Source organism: Pelecanus crispus, chromosome 3 (assembly GCF_030463565.1).
Source record: "Pelecanus crispus isolate bPelCri1 chromosome 3, bPelCri1.pri, whole genome shotgun sequence".
Taxonomy (NCBI): Eukaryota; Metazoa; Chordata; class Aves; order Pelecaniformes; family Pelecanidae; genus Pelecanus; species Pelecanus crispus.
This window is the reverse complement of record NC_134645.1, coordinates 23650049-23668119: the sequence shown is the minus strand read 5'-3', so window position 1 is coordinate 23668119 and position 18071 is coordinate 23650049. Positions and strand designations below refer to the sequence as shown.

At 37.8% G+C, this 18071-nt stretch overlaps 1 protein-coding gene across 1 annotated transcript in view; it reads left to right on the top strand.

Annotated features, from left to right (window-relative positions):
• Positions 1-2333: 2333 nt before the first annotated feature.
• AKT3 (AKT serine/threonine kinase 3) overlaps positions 2334-18071 on the top strand; it is a 73141-nt gene continuing 57403 nt past the window's right edge. Inside the window, exons 1-3 of the mRNA XM_009484831.2 lie at positions 2334-2388; positions 15006-15117; positions 16616-16760. Of these exons, the coding sequence (XP_009483106.1) occupies positions 15017-15117; positions 16616-16760 (246 nt within the window). The 5' untranslated portion in view covers positions 2334-2388; positions 15006-15016. The remainder of the gene's footprint in view (positions 2389-15005; positions 15118-16615; positions 16761-18071) is intronic.

Genomic DNA, 18071 nt, shown 5'->3' with positions numbered 1-18071 from the left:
GTTAACGCACCTTCTAGGAAAGACTAAGATCTTGATAGATTTTAAACCTAGTAACAGGCACTTTCTCTCATAGCACTCACTTACTGTTACAACTAAATAGGATACAATTTATTAGAATTGTACAGAAGATTCTCTTTATGGTCTGCTTAACTTTAAGAAAGCAACTAGGATGTTAATATTCTTAAAACATACGTTGGGTGATCTGATACATTAGGTTTTGTTTTGGCTTCAACTTTTGAGTCCATGCAGATTTCAGCAAATTTGTCGCAGGGCGTATTTTAAACATTCTTAAAATATGACTCATACCTTACTTAGGCATATGATTATTTTGTTTTCAAGTATTCAGCAAATTTAATTAAAGAAATATCTTTACCTTTTCATGTAATGATCATACAGTTTTTTGCTGTTGTTGGTATTAAAGTTGCACATTTGTTTTCCCATACTGCGCTTGTATTTCTTCTCCAGCTTCCAAATATCTCTTGCCCATTTTTTTGTTTTGTTTTGTTTTCTTATTGTTTGCTTTTATGTTAGCTGGGATTTCCCATTGAGAAATCAGTTCAGACTGGCAGTATCAATAGGGATGTTCCCAGCTGAACTAGCACCAGAGGTCTGAGATAGAAAGCTCTGAGTCAATACAAATGTAACTAGCGCTATATCTGCTCTATTAATTTTGTGGTCAAATTAAGTAACACTTTGACTTTTCCAATTTTCTTTCTCCTTTATGAAAATGTCTAGATAACAAAATCAAGCAGGTACCCTGCTATCTAGGAGCAGGACTAAATAGGAAGAGTTTTGCTGCTAAGGGCCAGGAAACATAAGTCAGCATGAGTAGCCTGGTGTTCATTTTTCTCACTCTTTTCCTCTTCTCCATCTCCTACTCCCTACCCCGCTTCTCTGCTTAAATACATGCTGAAAATCGGAAATGTTAATGGCTGCAGTTAGATTTTTAAGCCATGGGCATTGTCAAAATCCTTACAAGTTGTGATCAAGTTCAGCAAGGCCATATTAACAATTCCCGTGTTCAACGTCAGTGACAACTAGTTAATTGCGCCGATGGAAAGGCGAAGATGTGATTAATGAAGTTTTAGATCAGCCTTTAGTGGAGTAATCTCCATGTCAAATGGATGTAAACTTCTTTCTGACCTTTGAATTGTTTAAAAGCTACGTAGCTACAGTTAACAGGGTGCTGAGGTGATAAATAGCACTAAAGGGCTGGGCTTAGCCCAGGACCAGTGCAGCCCCTGGACTGGTCGGTTCTGAGGATTTTGCAAACAGTGAGAAGTCCTAGGCAAGGCTGGAAATTCTGCATTGTTGCATACACATTTTTTCTTAAAACGATCGCTTGTAGAACGATGAAACAGTGACTTATTTAAAGTCTTAGTAAGTACTTGTACATGTTATTTACTTTGCAGAGTTGATAGAAATCAAAGACGGGGAAAGTTGGGCACATCTAAACTCACCTGTACTTAACTGAGTAATTGCACTTTAAAAATGAAATTGTTGCTGAGATTTTGATGTGGCATTGTAAAGTATAATGCTATTAAAGAGATTTTTCACCCTTAAATAGCAAATGAGCGGCATTAATTAAGCTATCATGTCTTTGCTGACCTATTCTGTGTGTTTCTGGTCCTGAATACCTCATGGCTAGCAGAATCTTCTGCTCAGACTGAGGTAGGGGGAAGTGGAGGTGGTGGGTTTATTGGTGGACTTACCTCTTCAAAGGTAATCGGCTTCTACTTTTTGATTCCTTTTGCTTTCAGCTATATTTGTTAAGCATATTTTGTGTAGGTTTTCCCATTACCCCCAATCTTCTTGTATTTGCTTAGTGTATGTTTTGAGGAAATGAATGGGTTTTGCTTTGGCTCAGCAGGATAAATGTTCTACCTTGTAGTAGTTTAAATTTAATTTTGTTATTAAAAGTCAAGCTGTAGTGCTTATTTTTGCCTGCAGAAAATTTTGAACTGTTTATAGGTGTAAAGGTGTAGGATTTTGAAGAGTATAGCGTGATAAAATTTAGAATTACAGAATATTACTGTACAGTACTTGTAGCTTCTTATTCCAGAGGCATCATTGTATAGTCCAGGCTTACCATTGCAATTCCATTTTCTCTTCTTTAGGAGGGAGTTAAGTTTTCCTTTGTAAATTGAAAACCTCTGAAAAGATTTTGGTATAAGTAATGTTAGACACTGATAGTATGTTAGGTTTTTTAATATAATTTTTTTTTTCCTACAGTACTAATGAACATTTTTTTTTCTCCTTTAGGAGAATATATAAAAAACTGGCGGCCAAGATATTTCCTGCTAAAGACAGATGGCTCTTTCATAGGCTATAAGGAGAAGCCCCAGGATGTGGATCTGCCATATCCACTCAACAACTTTTCAGTGGCAAGTACGTATTTCCAGTATTTATTATTCTCTCAGCATATTGACAAAATATCTGCTACGTAGTGCTTCATACGTAGTTCAGAATTTATTGGTAACACTGGAAGTTTGATGCCATGTGTCAGACTAGTGCACCACTAATCTCATGTCCAGCTCTACAAGATATCTTTACAAGAGCATTGAAGATTTTACCATGAGTTGGTTTTTGAATAGTTTTGGAAGTCTTTAAGTTCTCATTTGTGTGTGTGTGTGTCTGAAGTGTCTGTAACTAACAATAACGTTTGACAAATGATTGTTGTAAGAAGAAAATTCCTGGAAAGCTTATCGTTATTCAGATCATTGACCTCTTTTCTCTTTTTCAGTAGTATCTGTGAATTCACTTGAAAACTCAAATTAATTAGAAAATTATCTAGACTCAAATGACACAAAATCATGGTAAATTATTTTTCTCTTGGATAATCAGGTAATCAGCTCTCCAGCCTGGTTAGTCAGTAATTTCAAGCAATCAGACAATTTGCATATATTAGCAAAGCTCCAAAGTGTGTATCTGTTGGATAAAGTGAAGACATTTTGATTTCTTGTTTTCCAAGAATGTTTCTAAAAGACAAATCTGTAGTTTTTTTGATCTGGCAAGAATCTGAGACTGGTAGAATAGTGTTTCTGAACAGAAATGAAAGTATTTGAGGAGCAAAACTAAGGGGGCAAAAAATCTCCCAGAGTATGACTTGTGGATATCACAGCTAGAAACTTTCAAAGGAACACTAGAAAATTTACCCAATTTCTAAAAATTGTATTAGTGTACTGTAATACAATAAATGATGGTGTTCAGTTTTATAGAGGAGTATTGGAGCCACAAGAGCATGTGTACTTAGGGAAAGGGTTCCCCTCATCTGCATTGCTGAAGATGGAACAAATGCTGCTGAGACTGAATTTGCCTATTTGCTTGATGAAATTGTTCTTGAGATTGACTCAGCCTTTGTACATGAAGTAATTTGGGTATTTTATTTGGTAAGAAAATAATTTAGTGCTCCAAGCCCATGTCTTGTCTCACAGCTAGAGGAGGAAAACTTTCCATATTCTGATTGTGACAGAAATCTTACGAATGATACTGAGCGTGCAAGGCTTCTAATAATATTAGAGGCTCATTTCGCCTTGTTGCTGTTCAGCATAAAAATCAATGATGTCTTCAAGTTGTTCATATGAGTAGGACCAGATCATAGTCTGTTATTCCTTAGTTGTTGTTCTGAATATCCTAACCTACTCATTTATAGCAGTTAGTAGTTTCCTAGATACTTTTTCCCCAATGCGTAGCAGAAAGCACATTTGTAGAAATACAGTAGGGTTTTTTGTTCTGCTTTACCATGTTCTTCATTGCATATCTAGTCTTCCTTTGCTGCAGCAACTAGAAGGATGACCCAAACGGTAGTTCTGCTAAGCGAAGAAATGCAAAATTAGCAATTAATTCAAGTGTGTTGATACTGGTGGGGTTTTTTTTGTTTTGATACCCAGAGGACATCTTACATAATTCTGATATTAGAATGCTGCCCCTGAGCTTTGCCTTGATGGAAACTGGAAGTTTTCATATTGTTTTCCAAAATGACACTGTCACCACCACTACCCCCTTCCCCTCCCTGCTAAAAGAAGTCCTTTCTGCAACTAAAAAGCCCCGTAAGTCTGATTTTTGGGCAATGTAAGTTAAAGGAACAGGCATGCAATATTAGAATAAATACAGTTTTGGTAAGCAGGATGAGTTTTTCTGTTTTGTGGCAGGAAAAGTAGTAATTTAATCAGAAATGATTGTTGATTGGTGCAAGAATAGGGTGATTTTTCACTCATAAAAAGAATCCAATAAAATTAAGTGAAGTACCTATGTAGAATTCACAGGATGAAAATCAAAGCAGTATGGTATTACACTCTAAATTGCAAGGGACTGTAGGTTTTTCGTCAGCTATTTTATCTGTCTGAAGATGGGATCCGCAGTAGGGCAAACAAACAAACAAAATCGCTATATGAATGAATCAGATCTCATGGGCAGTACCTGCTAAATGCCAAGAACTGGTCTCATGGCCTCTGAACCAAGAGTTCCTGAGCTGCTGCTGTAGGTTTGTGGCCACAAGCACTGAAACATATTTTTCCTGTAATAGTGAAGTACGTTTTTCATAAATTACTAGCCAGGCAGATGGAGTGTGAGATCACTGTTAATACCATCTTGATTAGGTTGGCAGGGACTTAAAGATATGTCTTTACAGTCCTATCTTCATGTAATCTTTGTAGCTGTAAAGTGAGAATGTGGTCTCAGTCTACTTTTTGCTCTCCAAATGATAGACATCTTTGGCTCTTGCTTACAGCTTGTTATTTAAGCAGAAAAGGCCAAGGCTGTGGTATTATTTTCGTAGTACTGTTGGAGTTGAACACTGGAAAGTTTGCACGGCTCTGCTTTGAATGATACTTGTTCTGTAGTTTAAAACTTTTATATCCAGCTCTGTCAAACTAGTTACTTCCATTATGTGGGTATTTTCCCACCAGTGTCTGCTGCCTTCCACTCTGGTGACAACAGCTTTACTTTTGTAAAAGGCTCTTTCCCAGGCATAGTATCATTTTCCCTAGAGTGGCTCCCTGATTTCTTCCAAGATAACTTTAAAGTCCCGCACCTAAGCATTACTCTCTCCTTGGTCTTGTGTTGTCCTCACACTCTGTCAGGAATGACAGGAAGGCCAGAGAAAGTGAAGTTATTTTACATACTGCTAACAGTGCTTCCAGTGCTAAACATGTCTTTGTTAATAAAGCCTTTCTCATCAGGTGGTGTTTTGTCAGGATGGAGTGTTCAGAGGCCATCCCTTTTCCTTGGGGTGATCTGGGCAGAAATGTGGGGGGAAGGCATTGGGAAGTGGGTGTGTAAACAGCTAGACGCTTTATGTGGAGAGGGAGAGCCTGAGGCAGTGCACGCATGTTTCAGCCCATTGCCGACCACCCAAAATGTAGGGGAACTCTGTGGGCCTGAAATAGAGCTGAGTGGTCTCTCTTCCTTGGAGCATAAGTGTGTCCCTGAAGGTGAAACAGAGTTGACTGAAGGGTAAGACAGAGCAGGGCTGGATGGAGCTGAGCCCCAGGGAAGGATACAGGACTGGCCCCTTGGTGTCCTGGACACGGCTGCTGCTCCTCCCGCCTTGGGGCACATGCGAAAGGCAGCGACGAGCACCCCGCACTGCACCTGCAGAGCTGCCACAAGCTTGCAGGGGTGAACAAATCAGCCAGATCTGGTGACACTGGATAGTGTGTAGGGTTAGGGTACTAACCTAGTAACTAACCCACTCTGGTTTCTCTCCTGTGGAGCCAGCTTATTTTACACCCAACAGAGCCTTCTTTTTTTAACATCGGAGTTGAGAGAGCTGTGTATTTGAAGCATGCTTTTAGTTCCTTAATGCTCATGCCCTGATGATTAGACTCACAAAAAGTTGTGCCGTGGTATCTAACCATACACTTGAAGATAAATGAAGGCGATATAATTACATTGGTGGGAAATTCATTGTGGAAACTTAAAACTGGTTGATACTGGTTTTCAGAGGTAAATTCAGAAGTGTGAGCTTACTTGAATTTGCTGGTACAAAATCAGTTCAGCTCTTTTCAGGTAGAGACAAGCAGTTCCAAGTAATCCAGCTATTGTAGCTTAAAGAGATACTCTTGATTGACTGAGTCACAGTAGCTGAGTGGGTGTGGATTCCTAGCCCACTTCAACTGCAAAATAAAATATGTTAATGTAAATTGCTTTTGCTTAGGCATTTATACAGTCAGAACCCGTTTAAAAATAATTTGGATTCGATTGATACAACTTCTCCGTACAGGCAGAGGCCTGAAAAAAATGTCCTGGCTTTTAAAACTCCGTTATGCGTCTTTGGAACAAAACTAGTACTCTGGGTGACAGGATGTATACCCTCAGTGCCCCCCGCCCCCAACCAACATGGCCTCACAAAGCTGTTTTTAACTGGTCCAGTGTTGCGTAAGTAGAATCAACACTGCTTTGTGTAAACCACTTCCGTCTTTGATCGTCATCATTATTAGGGAAAGCAGAGCAGGGAAGAATTCTACTTCAAATCTACTTAAGGAGCATTTGTGGCTTTACTGATAAAAAAAATACTTCTCACATATGCAATGAGTATGTAGTTAATCACATAGCGCATTTGGGATGAGGTATCTCTAAGAATTGGCCCTTTGTCTTCATTTTGATCTTTACGTGGGGAATAATTGGGAAGAGCTGTATCCCTTCACAGTAGCCTTTGAGCTTTGGCCAAAAATGATGTCACCTGGAATTTCTTTCCTATCTTGAAAGATAGAGCTTTCTAAGCACTCAGTGGTACAGCTACCCTTTTTCTTGTCTTTGAAAAGAAAAAGTGAATTTTAGTTATTGTGAGAAGGTAACCTTTTATAACCTTTCCTTTATTTTAATTTCTTTCTCTGCAGAAATAATTGTCAATGAACCTTGGCTATTCTAAATGGAAAAGCTGTGCTACTTTTTCCTAGTCTTAATCTTTCGGTGGGCCAGAGACAAGGTTTTATTTTTTGGGGGATTTAAAAATCTTCAAAACATGAACATTGAAAGATTTCAGGGGAATGATGTTAGGGCTATAAAGAATTCTGAAGAATCCTTTTTTTGGGTAGGAAAAAATATATGTATGTTTTAAGTGAGATTAAATTATGCATCAAAATACTTTGGCATTAAACATGACCTTGTCTGCAATTCCAAAATTAACTTTTCAGTGATATTTAAGTTTAAAGTCCCAGGTTTTTTTTTAATCGTCACAACACTGGATGACATCAACCCAGAGATAAGCATGTAACTGTAGATACTTATAATTACAGTAAAGATTTCATTCCAAAATAATAATGGTGCAATTGAATCAATAATGTTCATTCAACACTGAAAACACTTGTGGGGAGAAAAAGGCAATGTATGCGTAATGTACTGCATATGCAAATGCATCTATGGAAATTCAAACTCAAATCTAATGTGTATTACCAGTATTTGTGTCTGTGTTGGATGGGGAAATGTTTAGCTTTCTGGAAACTGGACCAGTAATTTTCTTTGGGAGGCTTTTGTATTACTTTATGAATGGTTTTTAGGTGGTATAGTTGGTATTCTGTCATTTGACTTAGAAGTTTGGATTCAGTTGTTGGCTTGGGTCATGAATGAAAATGAGTTCCTTGGTCTCATCCTTCCATTTTAATGGACAGTGCTTGCTCAGACACCAGCATAACATACTGTAATTTCCAATTATCTCTAAATAGGGCCTGGTATGAGCATGGCAGGTCAAAGTTTATAGCCAGGACTGAGAGTTTTTATGCTGTTGCATAAATAAAATCGGGGTGTTTGCATGAAAGACAGAGAAGGATGTATAATTTTACTGTCTTCCATGAAAACAAACTAAACCCCAGGCAAAACCCAACAATAACATGCAGAAATCTCCTATTTTTGTTCTCCCTCTTTGCATGAAGGGGCAAATGGCAAACTAGTTGTAATGACAGAAAGACATGGATGCTACTTCAGTACTTTTTGGAATAGTGGAAATAAAAATCTTTCCAGCATGATGAAGTGCATGAAGGATGATCTGTTTTAGCTTCAAGGAATATAACTGAAGATTTTTGTGTTTATTATGCAGTCATATATGTTGTATCATCAAAGCACATGTAAGTACTTGTCATGAGCCAAGCCCCACAGAAGTGGGATTTCTACCCGTACAGAACAAAAAGTCAGTCCCTGCTCCAAAATACTAAAATTCCAAATATAAAACAAGGGACAGCAGATGGATGCAAACAGATGGGGGGAGCATGAGAAAACAATGAGACAGTATTAGCCTGTAGTACAGGCATTGGTCTCAGCACATCAACAGCTAATCCATTGTCGAGGTTGGAATTTTACTCTCTTCTCCCTTCTTTTCTCTCTTCCTCCTTCCCTCCCTCCTGTTTTCTAAGACATGGTGAAGGCGAGTTTTAAGGGGGATTTAAAAGAGAACCAGTATGGCAAACAGAGAGAAATTAGAAATGCTTTTGGGAAATGGTGCTGAAATTGGAACAGTAGAAGGATGGGTGGCATTTTGATACTGAATGAAGAGTGATACCAAGGATGAGGGTAGGCTGTGGGGACAGACGGTGTTGAAAAGCTACCTATATTTGATGTGATAGAGCTGGGTAAGAAATGAGGAATGCAAAGAGAAGAGTGGTATGATCAAAGGGATGATGGAGAAAAACGATCTGTTCAGCAGTTTTGGGGATGACATTTTTAGGGGAAAACTGCGTTTGTTGGGACCAAAGAAGGGATATTAAGTTGTTCACATAAATCTCTATGTGACCAAACTTATTTTTAGGGTCATATTCCCCATAGATAAAATGTAGTGAGAAAGGACAGAGTGTCAGAAAAGTAGGTTTCCTGTAGGTAGTAAGTAAACAAGTGGGAGAGTCGAGAGAGGACCGAGCTAAGGGGGTGTGTGTGGGGGGGTGTGTACACATATGTTTGTACATATATGTAAAAGCCATGGCTTTTCTTACATATATGGGCAAAAGCACATGTATCTGTCTCAGTGCTATGAAAATGGTGTATTAGTTCTGCTACTTGTCTACTACTTGTCTAACAAAAAAGCTAAAAGTGTGGATTTGGAGTGCAGAATAACCGTAAAGGAAAAAGCTATTTGTAAGCAGTGTATTCATTAAATTTTGACATGAGAAAGAAAAAATGGGCGTAGCAACTGAATAGGCAAAGGTTGGGACAAAAGTGTTTATCTTGTGAAGGAAAGACCAAGAGAAGAATAAGAAATCAAGGTTAAATTGTAGTGCAAATAGATAGATACATAGATAGGTATAGATATCTGTATATAGATAGCACTCTCTATATATTGAAAAGCGCATATATTCTAAACAATGCAAGGAGTGGTTCGATGCTATTTCTTTTATATCGTATGATAATCACAGGAAGTTATCTTCTGTGCTAAAACTCAGTCTGTATTAGAAATAATTTCTCAAATATGCAACCTTCTGTTCATTTTTTAGTGCAATTTTTTATGGCTGCTTGTATGTTTAGTATTCTTGTCTAGCCATATCAACAAATTCTGTTGAAGTTGAAAGCTTCTGTATATGAAAGAATAAAATGGTATTAGTGTTATTCCTATTTTTTATGCTGAATGAATGTATTTAGGAGAAGAACACTGGTGATTATATGGTTAAAGTTATAGAATTCAAACTTTAAACTTTTTAATAAAATCTGAACAGATGATCTGTGCTTTTTTTTTTTTTTTGGAACTGGCAGGTTTCAGGCCCTCTAATTGGCTTCCCAGCTTTGCAGAGTAATTACAGCTTCAAGCAAACTTTGTCATCTGTGGTTCAGAATGGTGTAAAGTAAACAGAAGGTTTTGAAATACAGTTTGTAGTTAGAGTTGCTCAGGAGAGTTTAACTAGCATAACCACTTAATTTAGATAGTAGCAGTTATTTGAAGAAGATAGTCTAACATTTTAGAATTTCAGAATTGTCAGATTGATTCTGGATATGGAGACGAAAGTTAAGCTCTGGTATGTACCTGACTTTTTTTTTGTTTTAAAAAGAGAAGTTAAATACTTGGGAAACACCCATTGCATTTCTTTATACTGGTTTTATTTAATTTTTTCCATTTTCTGTATAGATCCAAAAATGGTGAAACGAGTGCTACAGACTTGTTGGAACAGAGTTGTCGGTTTCTGTTACCGATTTTGTATTTTGCTGCTTCGAACAAGTGTTCTCCCCCAAGGTTTTTCATCCCCTCTAATATTAAAGGGGGAAATTCTCATGACTGGTATTTAATTCCAGCAAGACAGAAAGCTTTAGGATTAAAATGTGTAATTCCAAGTTGTAGATGGCTAGCATACAAAAACACAAAGTTGAGTCTGTCTGTTTACTGGCTTACTCATCTTTTTGAATGATAATTTAGACTTCCAACTGTTTTGAGTTGAGATTCAGCCCTCTAATTACATATGTTTATGTATAGTAGCAAACTTGAAGACATTATGGTAGAGTGTTCTCTACTCTTGGTAATGACCCAACTATCACTCGAGTGTTCAGAGCCAGCTCTCAGTAGCCAGTTTCACTAGTTCTTCTGTGCTTTTGTAGTTTCCAAACTATTCTCTCTGTCTAAAACTACTATGTTTTTTCCAGTAATTAGTAGAAAAATATTTTGGTAATTAGCAGTAACTGTGTATTACAGCATTTATTCATCTTAATAGATTTCCGCACCCCCCCACCCCCCGCCAGCTGTAGGTGAAAGACATTCACAAACAGGTTTTTATTCATGTTGCAGTCATGACAGGAATGTTGTTTATCCCATACATTTGTATACAGCAGCACATGAAGCATGTGGGTGTACTAAATATCAGCAGACTTCAGTTACTTTCATCTACTTGAGAAGGATGGGTAGCACACCACTTTTAGAAATACATTGGTCCTCCACTTCTTTATGAAACTCTTTTTGCTTCAGACGGGAACAATACGAACATACACAATTTCAACCTTCCACAAGAGAATTAAATCTTTAGCCACTTTTAACAGACTATTAAAAAGCTCATTAAGTTTTGCTAGATTTTATTTTTCAGTAGCATCCTGCAGTGATAGTGAAATGGCTTTTTTTTTTTTTTTATGTTTTCAGTGCCATTTTCAATTGCTAAGGTATTTTTTATTACCCTTAATTGATTTAGTTAATCATCTGTAATGAAAACTCAGAGAGTAAACACACTTTGGTTGTTACAGAGGTTAGTATATGTATCCATATGTTTTGTTCTTGTTAATAATATGCATCATCACTCTGAGGACTGTCTGAAAAAAATTAATATAGATAGTACCAATAATACATCTATGTATTAGATACAGATTTACATAATGTACATACTAATACATATGTTTATTATACTATATATAGTATACTATATATATAGGTAAAGACCATATTATAGGTAGCATTTGGACACAGGCAGGCTTAATTCTGTTAGTTCTAATTTTTGTGTGCTTGAGTTGGCAAACTTAACTTAATGCCATTTTAATGTATGCATTTTTGTATGTATTTGCAATCAGAAAATGAATGGTGAAATTCAAAATCTTCGGTTCCATTACAGGCACTGGAGAGGATGTGCTTTTTAATTGGTACAGACTTTTCTGCAGGTTTGACTCTGTACCTTTTTGCCTTCAGATTGTCCTAACAGTCATCTCACATTTCTGTCCCTGGCAGCTTCTTTTGCCTTCCTTCTCCTAAACTAGCTACTCTAGATTAGCTATACTCTAGCCATCCCCCAAGTTTTTCTTTCTCACGCAGGTTCCAGTCTTTCTCCTGTCCCATTTCCACTCTTCTCCATTTATTCCCTAGTCTTTTGTTCCCAACATCGCTTCTGTAAATAACTTGCTGTATGCCATCTTTCCGTATTGGATTTTGCCTCAGCGAGGCAGGGTTTTTTTTTCATACTGTCTGAGGAATAGGACTGAGGCATTATGCATATAGGAGAAAGAGCTTTCCATTTAGCAGGTGTAGAGGCAGGAGATAGCTGTAGCCTCTGGATTACACTCAGTGCATAGATTTTCAATGATTCTATGCTTTAGTAATTGTTATTGTAATTTTTTACCCTCCTTCCACTGCCCTCTTATCCCTCCCACATGTAGTGTGGCCAGATGCCTTACGTTTTCACAGGAATACTAAAAGGATATCAAAGGTCTTGGTTTGCCAAGTTTTAAGTCTCGTCTCCAAAAAGTAGTATTTTCCAGCAGTGTGCAGCTTTAGGCAGACACCCAGCAAAGAAAATTTCAGCCTACATGATTGAAGTGTGATAGGATTAAAGATGAGAGGATGGTTTTGTCAGGAGTAAGATGAGGTAATCTTAGAGCAGACAATGCTTCTAGTCTCTTCTGTTACGAAGGTAGCCCGACACATCCTTAGAGCTGAGGAAGTTAAGAAAACAAATAGCCTGTTAACCCTAGCCTCGCAGTCATCACGATCATAACTTGGACTTCAACCATATCCTTGAAGGTGGGGGCTTCTTTGATCTCATGAGTGGTATTTGCACCCAGCAACAGGCCCGGTTAAGTATCCCAAACAGCTCTACTTCAGCATGCGCCCCCAAGTTCCCGTCATCTGCTTCTGTCCTACTTGTTTCTCTTCCAGCTTTTGTGTTAAATTCCCTCTTCCTGTGTCCATCCTGCTGTAGTTCTTTCCTCTAAATGTTGAGGATGGTTCTCATCCCATCCAACACCTAGCTGAGTTTATAGAAGCAGTGAGGTTGGATTACTGTTTCTCTTTTGAGTCTCCACAGTGTATGCAGGTTTGTTAAATGTAATGTCATCTCCTTGACCAGTGAGCAGTCTGACTTACATAATAATTTATGGTGAATAATTTATGGTGAATATATAGGTTTGTGCATCAAGGAATACACACCTGCGTAGTGCAATATTTACTTTATTCTTCTTTTGTTTCTTGTACATGTGTCTGTCAAGCTTCTGAGGTGTTCTGCTAAGCTGCAGAAAAACCTATTAACAGACATATCCACTTCCACTCTTCCTTGCTTTTTCAAATAAAAAAATTGCAGTATGCATGAAAGTTCTTAAATCAAGGTGTTCTTACAAAGACCTCCCCTAACATCAATTCTTTCATGCCTGTACTAAGGATGGTCCAATGCAAGTAAGTCTGCTGATATTTGCTGTGGCTTTATATCATGGAGACAGAGGCCATTTCTTAATCATATCCCAAATTGCTTAGGTGTTCAGGCATACAAATTAATGCCTTGAACTAAGGCTTTAAGCTTGTTATGAGCTAGTAATATTAAAGAGAATTGCTTTAATGTATTTTCAGTATGTAGCTGCATTTCAGGAGGTCAGCTATGAGTATGCATCTTGTACAATTAACACTGGCAAGAAAGACATGAGAGAAAGCAAAAGCAGGGTGGAGGGTACTTATGTATGTTGGGTGTTTAGAAGTTTGCTAGGTCTGGTGCAGTTCCTTGGAGAATATTTGAAATGCATTCCTGTAAAATTGTGGATGATAGTTGAGGTTTCAGGACCCTGAATTTGTGAAGAAAAAATAAGTCAAGCCAATATAATTTATTTCTGTGAAAGAATAGCATGCCTTGTGAAGTGGTACATGTCATACAACATGACTTTTGTAAAGCATTGACGTTAACTGGAATAAGTAAAACGTAATTCACCAGGAATAAGTGCAAGGTTTTACACTAAAGAATAGTCAGCTACATCAGTAAAAGGTGTGGGCCAACGGGTAGGTGGTAGCTCTACCAAAAAGAAGTTACAGCGGATTGTAAGTGAACAGGAATTCTGTTGCTGTATTCATTATTGATTGATTTGTGAACCTGATAAATCATTTTAGATCACACATTTGATCTGGATCAGCTTTGAACAAGTGACGGCATTCCAGAACATGAGATGCGATGTTTGTGTCTATTTCATGGTAGCTGCAGGAAAACAAATTACACTTTTGACAGAATAACCTTAGCTTCACAAAAATGTTTAAAAATATTTGCATGAATAAAGAGTTCTAGTAGGTCAGTGTGATGCAGATGTAATGTTTAGTCAGTATGCTACATTGTAAAATCTACTACACAGTCTCGTTGAACCACTGCCTGAATTACCACTGTTGTAGTCTTGTGACAAAGGAGTAATAGGCAGTCTACTGTATGCCTAGAATTCTGTGACAAGGAAGATCTTGGATCTGAAAGCACAACCTGTGAGGACAGATTGGCTGAACTGATCTAGACTAGAGAAGACTGAAGACAGAAAATAGTGTTCAAATGTCTGAAAGGGATAGCTGCTGAAAAGATAAAATAAATCAGTCAATAGGCCCAGAAACAATATGCTTAAACTATAGAAACAGTTGCATTAAATGCTAGGAAAAATCTTCCAACTATAAAACCAGTTAATTTCCTTATAGTTGGATGGAATAGTTTGCTTACAGAGGTTTTGAAATTACTACCTTTTGGGGACTGTAGAAAGAGTTTAGAGAAATACTTATAAGAAATAGCATAGGTAGACTTGATTCTGCCCTGGGGCACAAAGAGAACCAGATGATTTCCTGGTGCAGCCCCACTGTGTGTGTGTGGGGGTGGGTTATTCTGTATTTAATAATCAGACTAGTTTCAGCATCTGAATTTTCTCAGATAGGGTATTTTACAATAAATCTAATCCTGAAGTGACAGTAGTGTGGGTAATTGTGGCATGGTTACCATTGAAGGGAAAATGTCACATTCCTCCTGCCAGGTACAGATGGGAAAATGTGCCTGTGGCTACTGCTGTTACTTGGCATACTAGAGCAATCCGGGATCTAATACTCTTCTTACCCTCGTAATGCAGACCTAGTTTGCAAATGGAGATCGCACCCTTTATATGGGCAACAATACAAGTTCCATCAGTTCCTCTGACTGCTTTCTTCACCTTATGATTACTACCTGCTATGTTTTGTTCAAGCCCATGGTTACATTGCCATTCTGTATTTCCTTATATGTGCTGGATACAATGCTGGATAGGTATACATATGCCGTATGTATTTTATCTAAGTAATTTTGTTTGCTCTTCACCTGTTAACTGGCAATGTGTAAAAGAGACAATGTCGTGTATTTCTCTAGAATGTCAACTAATGAAAACAGAGCGACCAAAGCCAAACACATTCATTATCAGATGCCTTCAGTGGACCACTGTCATAGAGAGGACGTTCCACGTAGACACTCCAGAGGAACGGTGAGGGTTTTATTTTTGTTTTGCTTTCCGTGTTCTTTGAGCAGAAACCTCGGCACAGTCTCTGCTGGGACTGCACAGCGATCAGCACTTGGAACTGTGACATTCTGAGCACATCTGAACAGTTATTTGAAGAATTTATAAGTCAGCTTCTGTAAAATGTTATCTGAGCTCATAGCTAGTGTAAGAGTTGCCTGTGAGTAGGTGGGATGAGTGTGTTCAAATAAGCCAAAACTATGTCATGATATGTCTCTGAAGTGTTAAATTGTGAACAATAGAAGCTTGCATTGAAGTATTTTCCAGCCTCTCTGTCTTAAATTTTCCTTTTACTCCTCCTAATATGCTCCTTTTTTTGGCACAGAAAGCAGTATGTTTGTTATAATTTATATTATGTTTGCCTATTAGTTTTTCTTGTTTCAGTAAACATACACAAACTCTTAAGAAATAACTTTTTAATGCACCAAAAGCATGTAGGAGATATAGGATGGTGTACCTTGCCAAAATGTTCTATACTGTGTCTCTGGTTAGATGCGCTCAGTCTTCCCGCTGTGGGCATCTGTCCTGTTGAGACCAATACTGTGATTTGGCTTTATTCGTATTGTTTGTATCAATAAATAACCAATGACTTTGCTTTTTTTCTGTTGTTTCTCTTTCATTAGTATATCCACTTAGAATTTCTTTATTCTACCTTGGTACTGTTCCTCCGCCCTATCTTCTGTGTGTGTAGCATAGTACCTCCTGCTGCATTCAGCAGTACCAACAAACTCCTCCCTCGCTGGCTGAGCAAAAAGCAGCAGGTACTGCACTTGGTGCACACAAGCCTGTGGCGTGCTGATGGGCCGGCTGGTGTATCTGTGCCGGTTAGCCAGCACGCAGAACAGCCACGGGCTCAGCTGCCCCTGCTTGGTCCCTCCATGGAAACCCTCATCTGGGCCTGTCCCTCTGTGCAGCTGCTGGTTTTTATGACGCTTGTAGGAATTTAATTATCTTTGAGGGCCTCTTTCTCAGGGGAATTTGAAATTAGCCAACAAGTTGAGTTTTAAGAGGAGACAGACAAAGAGCTGAACACATAGCGTGGTTTAATAAATCTTGTATTTTCTATGAAAATGTCTCACAGGGAGGGGGAATACCAAAAAGTCTCTTAAAATAGCAAGTTATTATCACATAGTATTGGACAGGAGATGACATTCTATGCTCTGAGCTGTACTATACATGGGACAAGTGTTTTCAAGTTTTGGCTATTAAAATATTTACAAAATCAGACACTGGTAATTCTTGAAATTAACGCTGCAGTGATCCTTTTTGATGGTGGTCAACTTCACCACCTTTAACGTAATGCAGAATTTGGAAGGAAATTGAAGTGATTAATTTGTATGAGTCTTCTGCTGTGTGGCATGAGAACTGAACGTTGAAGCAATGTAGCATGTGAAAAACATTATAAACCATTTATGTGGCTGTATTTTATGAGTTTCTAATAGGGATGTTGGCTTGTTCATGATAGGGAAGAATGGACAGAAGCAATCCAGGCTGTAGCAGACAGACTTCAGAGGCAAGAAGAGGAGAGGATGAACTGTAGTCCAACTTCACAGATAGACAATATAGGAGAAGAAGAGATGGATGCTTCAACAACCCATCATAAAAGAAAGGTAACGACATTAAAAAATAACTGGCAAGACTAATATATAAATAACTTTGGTGGAATGGTCTAGTTGGGTAAAACAATATACAGGGAATACTATTTCTACATAAATTTCAGTGTATTAGAGGCATAAAAGTACTTTTTTATTTCAATAAAGCTGAACTGCTCTAGTTTTATTTATTTGTTATGCTATCTGATACAGCACTTCTGAAAAACAAAGTTCAACTGTTCAGGCACATTAACATTCTGCATATTGTTTGAGTATTATTTTTGTCTTTTCCTTCTTGTTTGTTTTCTCTTTTAGAGGTACGGCAGTAAAATATTTTCTTTAGGCAAGTAGATTTGCCCCCTTTCTCATGCAAATAATACCCAGTACAAATTAGATAATTTGCATGAGAAAAGCTAGCAGGATTTGGCTTTTAATGACCTTGTTTTTTACTATCTGGGAAAATAACTCTGCTTAAGTTTTCAATGAAGTAAGAGAAAACAATGTTTTATTTTTTTGCAGTCCTTCACAGCTTTTGGTGTAAGTAGGAGTATGTACATTGTTGGCTATAACATACTTGTAGCTGTATCTCCAGAGTCAATAGGATAAACACACAGCTAAGAGCATGTTTTAAAGATTCACTGCCACACAAAAATTTGCTTATTATTTTGCGTTTCCGTTTTATCCCATGTTTCTGTAAGTACGGACTACTCTTGAAGGATGGATCATTCAAATGGCTGTGTCTCATTTACTGTACAGGATTGACATGACTCAAGAAATGCATTGAAACTGCGTGAGAAATAATAACCTATTTCTATAGGACTGGCTTCATTCTTTCTAGCCAGAAGCGAAACCTGTAGAAAACTAAGTGGAAGTCTGCTGACAGAGCAAAGTAGTCTTACAGCTAATGTAACTGAATGCCTTTGAATGATGAACAATGAAAAGAAATAGTGAACGTGTGCCTTTACTCATAGAGCATGTTTTGTTCGTTGCACTACATGAAGCAAGAATCATAGAAAAATCAGTGGCTGAAAACTATACCCTTATGAATATAACAAAGGTGATGTAGGAAATCTTAGTTCTATCATGTCCGAACTTTTGAGAACTTGAGTTTGCAGTACAAACATAGTTCTTCCATTTTGTTTCATTGTATGCAATTTTCTAATCTTTTTCTCCTATAGAAAAAGGTAAGAACTCATTATATACAGCTGTAACAATACTCTCATCGTACATTGTCAGGTTGACATTGAACTTTTAGCCTTGCGGCATAGATGTTTAATGATTGTGCTCCAGGGTAAAATATGATAAGTGACAGCAAGACAGAGGCAGCAT